Source organism: Macaca fascicularis, chromosome 11 (genome assembly GCF_037993035.2).
Source record: "Macaca fascicularis isolate 582-1 chromosome 11, T2T-MFA8v1.1".
Taxonomy (NCBI): Eukaryota; Metazoa; Chordata; class Mammalia; order Primates; family Cercopithecidae; genus Macaca; species Macaca fascicularis.
Genome location: NC_088385.1, coordinates 78,439,355 through 78,457,208, shown reverse-complemented (window position 1 = coordinate 78,457,208; position 17,854 = coordinate 78,439,355). Strand labels below are relative to the sequence as shown.

At 35.7% G+C, this 17,854-nt stretch overlaps 1 protein-coding gene across 2 annotated transcripts in view; it reads left to right on the top strand.

Annotated features, from left to right (window-relative positions):
• Nucleotides 1–17,854, top strand: part of ZFC3H1 (zinc finger C3H1-type containing) — a 54,413-nt gene that overhangs the window by 1,341 nt on the left and 35,218 nt on the right. For both annotated transcript variants that reach the window (XM_074007420.1, XM_005571546.4), the window contains exons 2-4: nucleotides 4,912–5,328; nucleotides 14,713–14,777; nucleotides 17,427–17,625. Coding sequence is in view for 1 of the 2 variants with exons in the window: in XM_005571546.4 (XP_005571603.3) it covers nucleotides 4,912–5,328; nucleotides 14,713–14,777; nucleotides 17,427–17,625 (681 nt within the window). In the remaining variant the exon portion in view is untranslated. The remainder of the gene's footprint in view (nucleotides 1–4,911; nucleotides 5,329–14,712; nucleotides 14,778–17,426; nucleotides 17,626–17,854) is intronic.

Below are 17,854 nucleotides of genomic sequence, written 5' to 3'. Positions count from 1 at the left end.
GTTAAAAAAAAACACTCTGGTGTCTTTAACAGGTCTGTTTCAGAGCTTTTTGATTCATTTGATCTTTTTGGAACGCTTTACCTCCTTTACGTTTGTATCTGTGTTCACTTTTGCGCATTGTGTAACTCTTCGTGCTGACTAAATGAGGGCCAGAAAGAGAAAGATAAACTTATCAGCATTTTTATTTTAATACGTTAGAGTGGAGGAATGTGTATGCGAGGGTGGAGATTACGGATACTTTGAGAAAGGAAATAGTAACATACCAGATTTTTGCTACTTCTAACCTTATTCTCAGTTTTAAACATTACTGAGTTTACTCAGGATTTATACAGAGGAATCAGTCATCCGAAGGTTTCCTGTTTTATAATGGGTTTGTAAAACACTATCTTGACTTACACTGTGACCATTGCAAAAGTTTAAAGACTTTCATTACTGGTTGTAATTCCCATAGTGTGATTTTTAATTTCGTCATTATATATGAAACTTAAAAGTAATGACAAGTTATTTGGAAGACAATCAGAATTACTTTTATAGAACACTTAGGTCCAGAATAGGTCTTTCTCAAATGTCATGATGTAAAAGGGGCAAGGAATGTACATTTAGGTAAGAAACAGCAGCTTCTGATGCTAGTCCCCTGAAAAACCTTACTTCTGCAACGAAAAGTTGGGTTAGGAACATTTTAGGATTGTTTCAGAGAAAATCATGTAGGCGCTGGGTGTGGTGGCTCACGCCTGTAATCCCAACATTTTGGGAGACCAAGGCGGCGGATCACTTGAGATCAGGAATTCGAGACCAGCCTGGCCAACATGGTGAAACCTTGTCTCTACTAAAAATAAAAAAGTTAGCCAGCGTGGCATTGGGCGCCTGTATTTCCAGCTACCCGGGAGGCTGAGGCAGGAGAATCGCTTGAGCTTGGGAGGCGGAGTTTTAGTGAGCAGAGATTGCACCTCTGCACTCCATCCTGCGCGGTAAAGCGAGACTCCGTTTCAAAAAAAGAAAAGAAAAGAAAATTATATAGATATTTAACTTTTTAAAAGCCAGCACATGGTTCTTCCAAGAAGGTTAGAAAACCTCTGTCTACGGTGTTTCTTAATCCATGGATTTGTAGTCTATTTTCAATCCAAACACCAGAAAGGCTATTTGAGCATATGTGTGTGTATGATTTTAAAATTTTTTCAATTAAAAAAATTTTTATTAAATTTATTTTAAAAAATTTGGAGAGACGAGGTCTTGCTATGTTGCCCAGGCTGATCTTGAACTTGTAGCTTCAAGAGATCCTCCTTCCTCGGACTCCCAAAGTGCTGGGATTTATAGGCGAGAGCCACCAGTCTATATGTGTTTTGTAAAGGTACAAAGATGAAAACTGTAGTTTGTATTAGGGAAACAAATGAAAATAAGTAGTTGTAGTTTAGTATAAAAAGTTGAAACTGAGGTATGTGTATAAAAAGTACTATGGGAGCTCAAAAGTTTTTCTTAAAAGTTTTATTCTGTGTTAGAAAAGGGGGAGGTGAGTGGGCTTTCTGCTTTTGTCCTCTTTCTGCGTGTTTATTCAATACTATTTTGGGCCTCTACCATAGACCTTTATTAATTGGTAAGCTTGTATGTTTTTATTAGTAAACTGACATATGATGTTGCAAAAAAAAAAAAAGTACCGGAAAATATCCAGTCTGTGTGACTTTGATTTCTGTAGTAACTTGTCATAAATAAGATATCTTACTGTTTTTCTTTTGACAGATGCCGCACTTAAAAGGATGCTTGTTTTGATCCTCTTCTCATTGTTTTCCTCATGAAGTATCACTGATTCATCCTAGAGATGGTGTTCTTTTTAAGAATTTGAGAAGGAAAACGTAGTTTCCAGCTACTTTTGTATAATGTGAGCAAACAAAATATTTGTTACAACACTTTATTCAAATTTATTTAATATCAAGATTGTACTCAGTTTAATTCATATTTCCATTGTGTGATTATAATAATACCTTTTTTATTTTGCAAATACTGTATAAAGAAATAATGCAGGTTATTCTGTGGCATATTTTTATAATTTAGAAGTAAAGTAGCCTGAGTATAGGGTTTTTTTATTTCTGTTTTTGTCATAACTCCTTTCACTGTAATAACTAAGATATGCTAGTTGCAACTTTGAAGAAATAGAATAAACTAAATTCAATTGCAGTTCTTATTTTCATCCTTAATTTTTCTTAATGATAGACACTTTGTCAGTACATCTTAGCCTGTCTCCCTTGAATGACTGCTCTTTTAAACTTTCAAATCTGATGAGAGCTAACATAATTAGGCCAGTGTCTCTCATCAGTAAAAAGTAATTCCATTTTCAGCTGCAGCTGAAAAGGTTGAATAGCACTTCTTTTTGTTTAAACCAAGGTTCAGTTAGAAATTGTATCTTGACAAGCGTAAAATTAAATCTGGTAAGTGTTGGTTTGATCTTAGCTATTCTGTGTAGATAGGGGTAGATTTTCTTTAGCCTTAAAGGAGATTAGTCAGTTATAGTTCTAACTCAATTGCTTTTCCTTATTTTTCTATTTAGCATTTTTGTTAGTATATTTAATCATTTCCCTTTGCAGATATTTCCAAGGTCTTCAGTCTTTTTTTTTTTTTTTTAACTGCAGTTGTGCCTTTAAATGACTCCAGTGAAAAGTAAGATATAAATGCAGATAATTACAGAACTTACGTACAAAGAGTGCATAAGAGGGGAAAGGGGAGTGAGAAACTCCGCCTTCATAGAGGTGACGCTCGAATTGGGGTTAAATTGAAGAACAGACAAACTTAGACACAAAGCTATGCAAAAATTGTGATGAAAGGGGAAAAAGTAAGTTTGGAAAGGAAAGCACAGGTCAGATTATATTTATTCTCAGGATTTTGGACTTTTTTATTAGTGAAATTTAAACAAGGGGAGTAATCTTATATTTTTATTCTAGAAAGATTACTCTGGCAGCAGCAGTATGAAGGATGGCTTGTAGGAGATAAGATAAATATCTTTTCACCAGGGTAAACTCTCCTGTGGTAGGTAGAACGGTGGAGGTGCTGCATTAGAATGCTCAAAATAAGAAGAGAAAGAGGCTAAGTAGTGCTCCCTGAAGAGCACCATTATTTCACAAGTTAGAAAGGACTCAATGGAGACTTAAAAGACAAAAAACAAATAGGGAAACAAAGGGAAACGGGGAGTTATGGAAGCCAAGAGAGAAGTGGTTTATGGTGTCAGATTCTCATAGGGGTCAGGTAAAAAAAAAATAAGGTTTGAAAACATTGATAAGGAAACTTAGCCACAGCAGTCTCTCTAGATTAATGGGACAGAAACCAGATTCCATTTGGTAAGAAGGGTACAGAGAAACTAGTTTTCTTCTAAGAAACTTGACTTTGAAGAGATCAGAAAACCAGAGATTTACTAGAACAGTTTTGCTGTAGAACTGTTAAGATTTTCAGATGTACTTACTGCTTATTTTTGTTTCTCAAATGATGGTAATTCTCATTTTTAGAACTGATCATCAGGAGAGTTTAAAAACCTTTTCTGCTGCTTGTCCTGTGAGGAGTTTAAACAGAAGAACCATATTTGGGGTACTGAATTGTTACATCCTAGCCAACTGAAAATGATCTATAGGCTGGGTGTGGTGGCTTATGCCTGTAATCCCGGCACTTTGGGAGGCTAAGGCAGGCGGATCACCTGAGGTCAGGAGTTCAAGACCAACCTGGTCAACATGGTGAAACTCCATCTCTACTAAAAATACAAAAATTAGCCGGGCATGGTGGCACGCACCTGTAATCCAAGCTACTTGGGAGGCTGAGGCAGGAGAATTATTTGAGCCCACGAGACGGAGGTTGCAGTGACCAGGATCGCGCCACTGCACTCCAGCCTGGCTGACAGAGCAAGACTGTCTCAAAAAAAAAAAAAAATCTATAAATGGTGTATTAAAACCCTAGGAGGTGCTGTCTTTTCTCTTGCTAATATCTGGTCTGGAAAAATGAGGTATAACAATTCTCATGTATGAATTGTTTAGAATAAAAATTGTAGTTTGAAATTGTGTAGCTGTTTCTAAGGAAGAAGTTACTTTTCGTGTATCACTGTGTTAGAGAAGAAAATAAGAACAGTTGCTTCAGATTATTTTCATTACATTATCCCTTCTCTGTAGGGGGAAAAATAGGAGATATATTTTAAGTACTATTTTAAAGTGGTTTTTTTTTGTTTTTTTTTTTTCTTTTTTTTGAGATGGAGTCTCCCTCTGTTGCCCAGGCTGGAGTGCAGCCGTGGGATCTTGGCTCAGTGCAGCCTTCGCCTCCTGGGTTCAAGCAATTCTCTTGCCTCAACTTCTCAAGTAGCTGGGACTACAGGCCTGCACCACCATGCCTGGCTAATTTTTATATTTTTAGTAGAGATGGGGTTTCACCGTTTTGGCCAGGCTGGTCTTGAACTCCTGACCTCAAGTGATCCTCCTGCCTCGGCCTCCCAAAGTGCTGGGATTACAGGCGTGAGCCACCGCGCCCGGCCCCCTGAAGTGTAAATTATCCACATCTGTGACAAACCATTCAGTTTCTCACTTCTTCATTCAGAAAATAATCTTTAACATACAGCTAATTATGACTTTCCTGGCACTTACAGAAGGAAGGATGCTATAACCTAACTAGGTGGACTATCTGTGGATACTACTGGTAATTATGACACTAGTGATTTTGTAAGTGGACTATTTATATGGTACTTATTAAATTCAAATATGGGCACCTAATGAAAGTGGGTATTAGCTGCACATACATTAAATGGAATTTAGCAATTTAAAAATATCGATTCGTTTTTCTTGAAAAATTAAAAAGGGAGAAAATTCATCCATAATCTATGTTTTTTTTTTTTTTTGTTAAATTTAACTGTGGAAAATTTTTGGAAACTGGTTTCCTTAATATGCTGCTCAGCCAAAAGTTTTGGAAGGTCTCCATCAAGAAAACAAAATTATTCATCAAAAAGTGAAAACTGTGTGGAAGAAACTTTTGAAGATTTGCTTTTAAAGTATAAGCAAATACAATTGGAACTAGAATGCATCAATAAGGATGAAAAACTAGCATTGAGTAGCAAAGAAGAGAATGTGCAGGAAGATCCTAAAACATTGAACTTTGAGGACCAAACTAGCACTGATAATGTCAGTATTACAAAGGATTCAAGTAAAGAAATAGCTCCTGAGGAGAAAACACAAGTCAAAACTTTTCAGGCATTTGAATTAAAACCACTCAGGCAAAAATTGACTTTACCAGGAGATAAGAACCGTTTGAAAAAAGTTAAAGATGGAGCAAAACCGCTTTCCCTGAAATCCGACACTACTGATTCTAGTCAAGGTAATGGAATTAAATATTTCAGATAGTAATGACTGTTCTTTCTCTAAAGGAGTAACTACTTGTTTTGGTAGTGTACTTCATTTAAATGATTGTACGCTCATTTAAATGATTGCAATTATCTGTAAATTTTGTACTTTCTGTGTAGACATATTATTGAATAATTACTAATTTTGTTTACTTTTAGTCTTTATTTCTTTATTTTTTTTTGCCTGACATGCTGGCCTCTATAATAGAATGTTACACATAAGTGATAATAGTGGACACCTTTGTTTCCTAACCAAAGAAAATGGTTTTGACATTTGTCATTAAATATGATGTTAATTTTTTTGTAGGTATCCCTTATGGGGTAAAGGAGGGTTTTACTCCTATTCCTAGTTTGAAATTTTCAGTGTGAATGGATGTTGAAGTTTACAAAATCTTTTTTCTTCATTATTGGGATGAGCATCTAATTTATCCTAATTTGTTAGTGTAATGAATTATATAATTTATTTCTAGTATTAAAACACCCTTGTATGCTTGCGTTTAATACAGTTTATGATATACCATTTTTAAATCATGGATTTGGCTTTTTTCTTTTCCTCTTTATTTTTAAGATATAATTTATATACAGTAAAATTTACCTTTTAACATTATAAATGTGTGTGTAGTTCTTCAGGTTTTGACAAATGCAGACAGTGCGTAACCATCACCAGCCACCATTAATATACAGAATTCTTTCATCAACCTCAAACAGTTTCTCCAAGTGTCTTTGTAGTTATCCCCTCCCTCAGCCCTTAGTTCACCTGGTAACCACTGATTTGTCCCTATAGTTTTGCCTTTTCCAGAATGTCACATTAATGAAATCATACAGTATATTGCCTTTGATTATAACTTCTTTCATTGAACATAATGTGTTTGAAATTCATTCGTGTACTTGTATATGTCAGTAGTTCTTTTTTGTTGAGTATCCCATCATACTATAGTTTATCCATTTCCCAATTATGTTTGGGTTTTTCCAACTTTCCGCAATTACAAATGAAGGTTTGCTAGTGTTTTGTTTAGAATTTTACAGGCTATGTTCATAGCCTGTAATTTTTTACCCCCTCTTTTTCCTTGCCAGTTTTTAGTGTAAGGTTGTGATACTCAAATCGGTTGGGGCTGGTTTCATCTTTATTCTCTGCAATAGTTTAAGATTGGAAACATTCTGAGATACTTGGTAGGTCTTGCTGCTAAGTGTCTGAGCCTGGGTGGAGTTTTTTTCCGAGAAGGTTTTAATCTGACTTTTTGTGTTTTCTATTTCTGTTAAGGCAGTTTATGTAAACTATATATTTTTTGTAATGTGTCTTTCCTATCAGTTATAGAAGTTATAAAAATTATTCTTAAGAATCTTTACTTTTTTATCTATAGTATTTATAAGTTGTATCTTTTTTTCCTTGCTCTCTTATTTAATTTCCCCTGAAATAAGTACATAGGTTCTTAAACTTTAATTTCCCCTGAAATAAGTATATAGGTTTTTTCTCTGCTCTCTTCTTTAATTTCCCCTGAAGTAAGTACAGAGGTTTTTCAGCCTCTCTCCTATTAAGATCATTTTAGGCCATCAAATTTGACTTTAGTTCTGTCTCAATCAAGTTGGGATGTTTAACTTTTTTCATTCGTTCTAAATATTTTCTAATTTTTATTTTTCATTGACTTGTAGGCTACTTGAAAGTGTTTCTTCGAAACGTAGGTTGTCTAGCAGTGTTTTTTATTGATATCTAAGTCGATCATACTGTCAGAAAATAAGATTGCTATGATAACCAATCTTTTGAAATACTTAAAGACTTCCTTTATTGTCTAGTATGTAATCAGCTCTTGTAAGAGTTCTGTGTATGTTTGAAAGAAATTTATAGATTACTTGAGCTTTTTGTGTTGTTCACTTCTTTATTTTTTGATACGCTTGATCAGCTACTAAGAAAAGTTTGTTAAAATTTGCCAGTATGATGATGGATTTGTGATTTTTACTTTTTGCTTTAAATACTTTGAAGCTGGGTAATTAAGTCATTATGTGGTGACTTTATCTCTGATGTTTTTGCCTAAAAGACTATTTTGTCTTATATATTAATAGCCACATCATCTTTCTCTTTATATAATTTCCCACCCTTTCAGTCTTTCTATATCCTCATGTCTCAGATATTACTTGTACATAGTATAGAGCTGGTTTTAATTTATAATTCAGTATGACAATCTTTGTCCTTTAGCTTAAACATAGTCTACTCACATTTTTTATGATTATTGACATTTGGTTTTATTTCTTCTTTTTTTTTTCTCTCTTTTTAGTCTCTTATTTTTCTTCACACAATTTTTTTTTTTCATTTGCTAGTTTGGAAGTTAAATACTAAATTTCTGGTCTTATATTCCTGCCAGTGTTTAAAGTTAATCAGGAACCTTACCCTTTCCCCGAAATACAAAGAATGATGTTTGCTTAGTTTTGCCTGTATTTTTAGCACTTTCTTGGCTGTTTGTATTATGTCTGGAATTATATATGTATAAATACATTCTCTTTGTGTGTGTGTGTGTGTGTGTGTGTGTGTGTGTGTGTGTGTGTGTGTTTTAGATAAGGTCTCACTAGGTTGCCCAGGCTGGAGTGCAGGGGGTGTGATCATGACTCAGTGCAGCCTTGACCTCCTGGGCTCGGGTGATCCTCCCACCTCAGCCTCCTGAGTTGCTGGGACCACAGGCATGTACTACCATGCCCGGCTATGTTTTAAAAATTTCTGTAGAGACGGGGTCTCAGTATGTTGTCTAGGCTGGTCTCAAACTCTGGGCGCAAGTGATCCTCCTGCCTTGGCCTCCTGAAATGCTGGGATTACAGGTGTGAGCCACCATGCTCAGTGCTTAAATACATCCTTTAGACATTTTTGCTTTTAATGTGTTTTTGCTGGGTGGAAAACGATTTCTGTTTACTCTTTTTAAAAGATATTTTCCCTGGGTTTAGAATTCTAGGTTGTTTAATTATATGCTTTTTGTTTGTTGGTTGGTTTGTTTTTGAGACAAAGTCTTGCCCTATCATCCAGGCTGGAGTGCAGTGGTACTATCTTGGCTCACTGCAACCTCCGCCTCCTGGGTTCTAGTGATTCTTATGCCTCATTTACCTGAGTAGCTGGGACTATGGCACATGCCATTGCACCTGGCTAATTTTTGTATTTAGTGGAGATGGGATTTTGCCATGTTGGTCAGTCTGGTCTCAAATTCCTGGCGTGAAGTGATCCACCTGCCTTGGCCTCCCAAAGTGCTGGGATTACAGGCATGAGCCACCACACCCAGCCCCTAATTATGTTCTTACTAACAATATTTTCTGATTTCCATTGTTAAAAGTTATCAGTCTTAATGGTTTCCAATTTGAAGATAATCTTTTTTCTTTGATTGTTTTAAATATCCTTTTTGTCTTTGATATTCTGTAGTTGAACTGTGATGTGCTGATTGTAGATTTCTTTTTTTGTATCCAGCTTGGAATTTGTTGTTTCTTGAATCTGGATTGGATCTTGGCATTGGTTCTGAAAAAATGATCATTATCTCTTAGAATATTATCACATTCTCTCTCTTTTTTGGAACTCTTTATAGATGTATGTTATGTTAAGTCATCGTACTTTATCGTTCATGTCTCCTAATTTCTCTAAGTTTCTGTCACTTTGTAATTGACAAATTCTGGAAAATTTTCTCTGATACATCTTTCATTTTACTGATTCTCTCTTCAGCTGTATCTGATTTGCCTTAAGCCCACTTATTGAATTTTAAATTTCAATTACAGTTTTTATTTTTATTTCATTTTTGTTTGTTTTCAAATCACTTTGATCATTCTTTGCACTTTTCTTCTCCCTGCTTATAATTTCAGCTTTATCTTTGTTTCTTTAAACAAATTAACCATAGGTCTGTTTTGTTTTATCTCCTATCCCTGCTAATTTTCAATATGTCAGGTCTTTGGGGGTTTGATTTCTGATGTTTGTTTTTGTTATTACTCATTTTTGGTACTTTCTTTCTTGAACAGTTAGTGGTTTTGTTTTGTTTTGTTTTAATGTGAGATGATCATTTTCTTTTGAATTTTAGTGGTGGGAAGTTTTTGAGACCTGGGACAAAGATGCATTCCCCAGAGAGAATTTGCTAAAGACTTTAGCCTTGAAATCATTTCAACCCTCACTGGCTGCCCGTATAGTGTGAATTTGGTTGTAAACCTAAGTGATGATTATTTTGGGTTGCACATTCTCAGGGAGATGCCTTTCTTTCCCCTCTTCAATTTAGTACTATGATTCTATACAAGTAGTTTTGAAAAGTATAACACAGAGGGATAGAAAAGACACACAAATAACTGTCATGGAGTATAATACGAGTTATGTGTGAAAGCCTAGAGTAACACAGGAAGGATTAAATATCCTCACCTGGATTTAGAAAGGTTTCATAGAGATGTAAATGTTTGACATACTTCTGGAAAAATGAATCTTTTCCACTGGGGAAGTCAGAAGGAACCAAATGAGCAGATAGGCACAGAGGGCTTTTTAAGGGCAGTGAGATTCATCAAATATGTATGCAGTATGAGAGATAATGGTGTTTTTTTGGTGAGTGGTTGGACATAAAATTATAAAAGGACAGGTTAATGTTGGATTGGGAGGGGCGTTTAATATTTTGCTAAAGAATTTGAATTTTGTTCTTTAAACATTGGGTGGGCTGTTACATGTTTTTAAGCAAGAAGATGATTGATCAAATGTGTGTTTTAGAAAAATAACTGGCATCAGTATGGAAGAGTGATTGGAGGAAAATCAAAGAAGCTAAAATGTCATCTGAATCAGTAAATTATATAATTGTTTCTACATGTATATTTCCCCACCAATCCTCACCAAGACTCTACTGTCAAACTTATGTTATTGGTGAGCCTTTTTTCCATATCTCTTGACAACTCTTCTATACGTTCATAATTTTTTCAGGCCTTTTACTCAAGCTTTATTATTGTCAATATATAAGCTTGCCTCTTATTTGAGGTAATCACACTCAATTCCAGCTTTTCACTTCCTGACCATAAACTTGTTTGTAATCCGTATCAATTTTCACTTCAGTTCTTTCATCCTGAGGGTAATGATTCTCTTGTTCATGGCCATTTTTTTTAAACTTGTTCCCCTGGCTCTAACTTCTTCTGCCTTCTCTGGGACCTTGCTTTATTTATTCTGCTTTATCTTGAACCATTGTCTCCTTAGGGTGTTCTTAATATATTTGACTTTTCCATCCAAAAATGGAAATCCTCTTCCACCTTATCCTACATTCTGTCTTAAATTATGTCAAGTATTCTTCCTCTTTTCAATAAGACTTCTGAGACGTCTAGTCTGTACCAGCTTTTCGCTTTACCTCTCATTTCCTTATTAGCCCAGTACAGTTTGCTTTTCTACCCCCATCACAATACTGAAACTACTCATGGTAGTTTTCTGTGACCTAATTGCAAATTTTAGTGGGTGTTTTTTATTTCATTCTTCCATTCATTGAAAAATTAGTTGAGCACTTTATTCCACGCTCTTGGAAATAAATTGGTGAGCAAAATAGTCACTTATGTTTTCATGGGCTTGCATTTTAGAAGGTAAAACAGTAAACATGATGAGTAAATTAACTGTTATGAAAGAGAAAAAGTATAGCAGGGTAAGTCGGAAAGGGATATTGAGGATACAGGTTGCAGCACTAATAGGGTGGTCAGCATAGGTATCTATTTGAAGGTGAGATTTAAAAAAAGACTGAAGACAGTAAAGGAATAGCAAAATGGATATCTGGTGGAAGAGGCTTCTACACAAAAGGAATAACTAGAGCAGTGATTTTCAAAGTGTGGTTTCTGGGGACTGCATTATCTGGGAACTTGATAGAACAGAAATTCTCAGTTTCTACCTTAGATCTGTTGAACTGGGAGCTCTGGAAATGGGGCCTAGCAATCTGTATTTAACCAGCCCTTCTGTTGATTCTGCTACATGCTGAAGTTTGGTTATTGCTGAACTAGAGAAATGACCATAATACAGAAGGATGCCTGACATGTTTGGGGAAGAACCAGGAGTCCTGTGCTAATACAGAAGAGAGAGTGAGGGGAATGAATAATGGGAGAGAAGCTGTTGGAGATGGCAGGAGGGCGCAGATCTTATAGACAGAGCCTTGTAAGAACTTTGTTTTTTTATTCCTAGTGAAATGGTGACCTCTTACAGGGTTTTGAGCAAAGGACTGACATAATCTGTTTTATATTTTTTTTTTCTTTTTTTGAGACGGAGTCTCGCTGTATCGCCCAGGCTGGAGTGCTGTGGCTGGATCTCAGCTCACTGCAAGCTCCGCCTCCCGGGTTTACGCCATTCTCCTGCCTCAGCCTCCGATTAGCTGGGTTTACAGGCGCCCGCCACCTCGCCTGGCTAGTTTTTTGTATTTTTTAGTAGAGACGGGGTTTCACCGGGTTAGCCAGGATGGTCTCGATCTCCTGACCTTGTGATCCACCCGTCTCGGCCTCCCAAAGTGCTGGGATTACAGGCTTGAGCCACCGCGCCCGGCCTGTTTTATATTTTTAAGGCATCACTCTGGCTGCATTGTTGAGAATATTCTGTTGGGGGTAGATATCTCAGCTATATTCATTGATGTTTTTCTTCCTTTGAAATTTTGGAATTTCTGTAATGCATTTTAAAAATAACTTTCTGATTTTCCTTTTCTGTCTTTTGTTTGTTTTAAATAATTACTTTTCCTATGTAATTTCTTAATTTGTCATGTCCTCAGTGTCCCATTTTCTAGGGGTGTTCTTGTTGTGATTTTAACTACTACCTATGTGCTGGTGACTTTAGCTCACATTAGACTTTTAGTGGGTAATATTTTAAATTCTGTGTGACAAGAACAGTGTTCATTTTGGAGGTTTTGAGTAAAACTTGAGATAATTTTATTGTACAGACCTATGACAGTGGTAGAACAATGTCTAGCTACCCATTTGATCAGTTTAAACCTGCATTTATAATCTTTGTATAACGTTATATTTATTGTCTGGAATTTGTATTTATTGAATTTATTGTATTTATTATTTTGTTTTTGTTTTTGTTTTGTTTTTGAGACGGACTCGCTCTGTTGCCCAGGCTGGAGTGCAGTGGCGCGATCTCGGCTCACGGCAGGCTCCATCTCCGGGATGGACACCAGTCTCCTGCCTTGGCCTCCTGAGTAGCTGGGACTACAGGTGCCCGCCACCATGCCTGGCTAAGTTTTTTGTATTTTTAGTAGAGATAGGGTTTCACCGTGTTAGCCAGGATGGTCTCCATCTCCTGACCTCGTGATCCACCTGCCTTTGGCCTCCCAAAGTGCTGGGATTACAGGCGTGAGCCACTGTGCCCGGCGTATTGTGTTTATTTTTAAGGTAGCAATGTAGTCGTAAGGTACCTGTTATGTTAATAGATGTTTGCCTCTATGCTACATTAAAGGGAGGTGCTGCCATTTTGTATAGACAAGTGAGATCCTAATCGACCAGTAGATTTCTCATGACCTAATGAAACTCATGTAGGAGAATAATTTAGTGTTTAATGTTTACCTGTTTATTTTTGTCTGATAGTTATTACTATTCTGTTGTTTTTAAAAGCTTGATCATTTTTCCTACAATGAGGCATACGCATTCCCCAGAATTACCACACTGCAAAATTGTGCAATAAAAACAATAGGGTGTGTGGAGAAAATGGGGTTAGAGGAACAACACTCAAAAACTTTATCCGTGGCACATAAAAGATAGGAATAAATGAAAAATGATAGCACAGCTTTGCATGTGAAATGGGGGAAAAAAGTGTGAAATATTAAAGTAAACATGTCAGCATTCCATAAAATAGACCTGAAGTATACCTGTGGAAGTGGAATGTTTGCTACTTACGAGTTATTATGAAGTAAAACAAGGAGTGTTACCTGAAATCAGACAGTAAATTGTAGTACCAGATGTGGATGGATGTGACTTATAGCACACACAATGAACTTGGGTATTTGATAGATGTTTGAAGTGTATGTTTGTGTATTCCTACATGGCTCAGATCACTTGGATGCAGTTTTCTGCAATCTTAGTGTTTCTCTGAGACAAATCACACATATAAATTTGTGTTATGCTCAAATTCTTTTCTTTTCTTTTTTCTTTTTTTTTTTGAGACAGAGTCTTACTCTGTTGCCCAGGATGGAGTGCAGTGGTACAATCTCAGGTCACTGCAACCTCCACCTCTCAGCTCCAAGCGATTCTCCTCTCTCAGCCTCCCTAGTAGCTGGAACTACAGGCACGCACCACCATGCCTGGCTAATTTTTTGTATTTTCAGCAGAGACGGAGTTTTGCCATGTTGCCCGGGCTGGTCTCGAAATCCTGACCTCATGTGATCCACCTGCCTCGGCCACCCAAAGCACTGGGATTACAGGCATAAGCCACTGCACCTGGTTGCTCAAATTATTTTCTACTATATCAATCATGTTGCAACAAGTTCACATTTATAGACTAAGCCTTTCAACAGAACTCATTTGTCTTGAAATTTGGTCATTGCCTTCTATTTACATTGATTGAGGTGCTTGATTAGTCATTTCTCTATTGAATAAGTTGCATATTCTTTGGTTCACTTGAGCAGTCAAATTAGGATGTTTGGAACATTGACAGGTGTGGTGTTGTGGTAAAAACACTAGGCTTGAAGTTAAGATCTAATTTAATCCTAGCTTTGCAACTTCAGTTTTGTCATCTTAAGGAAAGATTTCTGAATTTTTAACATAATCTGTTTTAGCTACAAAAGTATCTCAACAGGATTGTAGATATTCTGTAACTTTATTATGTGATGTTTAAAGCTGTTGTAGATTACATAATATATAAATAAGGTTTCGTACATTGTTTCATCAGTCATCTGGGCCCAAGGCTAGATGTTTAGAAAAAAATGTATGGATGGACTTAATTTTATTGATACTTAAGCTGCCTCTACCGATGCTTTTCTAGGTAAATAAAAGACCAATTCTCTAATGCACAAATGTAGACATTGAATTTATTTCAGTTTAGAGGACTGGATTAATTTAGTCATCATTATATTCTATCAGTGTGGATAATCCAGTTGGTAATTAAGTGTTGCTGCTTGTTTCTATGCTTTATAAATTCTGTTCTTATTTGAAATGACTGTTTGTAGTTCAGAAGTCATTTTATTGAAAGTGTGGATTTTAATATTTTGAATCATTTTGCCTTATAACTTTCAGGAATGAGGCTGATAAGAAGTTTGTTCAGATTTTCGTTCTCTTTAATGGTGTTTTCCTTTGGTTGAGAGATTGAGAAAATGAGACCCTTTAATGATATCTTTAAAATAATTACCAGATATTATATAGGATTATTTTATTTTAGATTGTGGCTATCTTTTGGAGTATTCAAAAAATATTATTTTATTTTAAAGGATTACCAGATAAAGAACAAAATTTAACAAGAAGAATTAGTACCTCAGATATTCTGTCTGAAAAGGTAAGATGCTGCTTTGTAAGACTGTATCATCTCTGTATGACCCATTTTCACATTGCTTTATTTTGTTCTTTTGTAAGGGAAATTGTCTTACTTTCACTCATTTTCTTTCATCATTCCTATAACTCCATTTGGACATAAGCCTTAAAGATAAGAAATTCTGTTGTGACATCTTGGAATCTCTTTTCCCTGGGTTCTGCAAATTATGTTTAATTAAATGTTATATATATTCATACAGGATCTTTTTTTATCATTTGTTTTTTTGAAACCTATAATTTTGATCCAGATATTTTCTCCATTTTTTGTGGATTATCCTGTGTGGGTAAGCTTTTGGAGTTAGGTAGACCTTCACCTGGTATCAAATTCTATTTCCACTTCTTGTTAGCTGAGTGACCTTGTATAAACTATTTAGCCTTTGCTTGCTTCTATATTCTTTTCTACAAAATGAACTTAATGTCTTCTGTTATCTGGGTTGTTGTGAGGCTTCAGTATAATGAAATACAGAAGCATCAAGCACTGTGTTTGACATGTAACAGGCACTCAATAACCCAAGCCTTTTCAGTTTGTTGAATTAGAGATCTGAAATATCTGTAGTTTTTTTCTTTTGAGATTTCAGTTTGTTTTTCTGTATAAATTGAAATGATGTAAATGGTCTAGGAGCTTTAGGAAAAAGATGGCCCTGAATTTAGAAATCATACTATAACGTACACATACACATTTTTAAGACCCTCACAATAACCCTGTGAATCAAGTTGACATTATGTACATTCATAGATGAAGTAAGAGTCCTGTGAGTAGATTAAGTGACTTGCCTAAAGTTATATAGGAATTAAGTGTCAGAGCAAGTAATTTAATGAGCTTGTCTGACTAATGGGAACTAACGAGCTTAGCCCTGTGCTCTTGCTGTTCAAGTAGCTACCTCACGTATCGTATAGATGGGGGACAGAATCAGTGGTTTCTTTCATGCCAAAGGGAGTAGTTGCAAAAAATAATCAAAAGCCTCACTGGGCGTGGTGGCTTATGCCTGTAATCCCAGCACTCTGGAAGGCTGAGGTGGATTGATCACTTTAGCTCAGGAGTTTGAGACCAGCCTGGGCAACATAGTGAGATCCCAACTTGAAAAATTAAATAATTTAAAACAAAAGAAAACAAAAAGACTTTGTCTCAGTGGAACAGTGAGGATAGCTTTATTTTAGTTAAACTCTCTACATGAGTACTGTTTAATAGAATTTTCTACAATAATGGAAATGTTTTATAGCTGTATTCTCCAATATGGTAGCTGTTAGGTACACATGGCTATGAAGAACTTGAAAAGTGATTAGTGTGGCGTAGGTCCAAATTTTTAAATTCAGTTTTGGTAATTTAAATTCAAATAGCCACATGTGACTCATTGCTGCCATATTGAACAGCACAGCTCTAGAATTTCAGTACTAGGCAATAGAATTTGATACAGTTAAGTGACTGAGAACTTAAAAAAGGAATCATGATAATTTTAAAATTATTGCTTACATGTAGTTATCAACAGTGGAAAGGGTAACTGTATTCTGGTTTGGTTAAATTGAAGTACTGAAGTGTATGACAGTAGTTTAGGGCTTATAGTAGTTCATATTCAGGTGAAATCATTAGTTAGTATCCACTGTTTTCTTTATGTTTAACAATAGAAATAATTTAATTGGATTTTAGGAGAAAATATAATTACGATTTACCTATAAGAAAAAGTTACTAGATAAGTAGGCCTTCATCTTTTGGAATCTTTTTTGACTCTTCCTTTCCCTTCTATGCACATACATAAAGAAAAAACAGAGTTTGTGTTTAACTTCAAGGGTGGGGAAGACAAAGCTATCTTCCCACCCCTTATTAAAATCAATGGACTCTAATTATGAGCCTCTTCGGAGCCTCCCATTTTTCAGTTCTATTTTTGCTATCATGTGGAGAATATTTCAAAAGTGAAATGCAAAAGTTATTTCAATTTGAAAAAAGTCTCAGACATCTGCTTTTAACATTATTGTCCTGTTTTAGCTTTCCTGAAGAAAAGTCTTATGTTTTCAAAACATATAAAATATTCATATAAATATCTGTAGCCTTAGAACACATGTCAGATGTAAGCAAATCTCTGTAGATTTTTCCCTTCACTAGTAATTTAAAGAATTAAAAAATATACACATAAAAGAAAATTTGTACGTTTGAATCTTGAGTATGTCTGTTGTTCTCTATTACTGGTGAGGCCAGCAAATCACGTGATCAGGGAACCACTTCCTCCTTCTTTCCTTACCTCTCCTGGGTCTTATTTCTTCATTGCATTTGCTGCCATCAGACTTTTACTCTTTCAGGTTTGGGAAGCCCTCTTAAATGTTAGCTACTAACTCTTTTATTTTTTGCATTATCCTGTTCTATCAGTTGTACCGCCTCACCAACCCTACGTTACATATATACACATACCTTCTGCAGACTGATCTTCTATTCATATTTTAGGAATTACATTAGAGTCTTAGGCTATGGGAAGTAAATTAGTTTACTTATTTTATCTGTATTTGCCTTGTCATATTTGTCTTCAAACTTTAAATTTTTATCTTATAAAGGATTTGACTTGATAAAATGTATAAGCTAAATAATAGAATTAAAAAATTTTAGCTCTTTCTTTTTGCTTTAAAGAAACTTGGTGAAGATGAAGAGGAACTATCTGAATTACAGCTTCGCCTTTTGGCCCTTCAGTCAGCCAGTAAAAAATGGCAACAAAAAGAACAGCAGGTGATGAAAGAAAGCAAAGAAAAGTTGACTAAGACGAAAACTGTACAGCAAAAAGTTAAAACAAGTACAAAAACACATTCGGCCAAAAAAGTTAGCACTACAGGTGATCATTTTTATTAAATTCTTGTGTTTTTGTTTTGTTTTGTTTTGTCTTTTGAGACAGAGTTTTGCTCTTGTCACCCAGGCTGGAGTGCAGTGGTGTGATCTCTGCTCACCTCCACCTCCACCTCCCGGGTTCAGGCAATTCTCCTGCCTCAGTCTCCCAAGTAGCTGGGATTACAGGCGCCCACCACCACGCCCAGCTAATCTTTTGTAGTTTTGATAGAGACGGG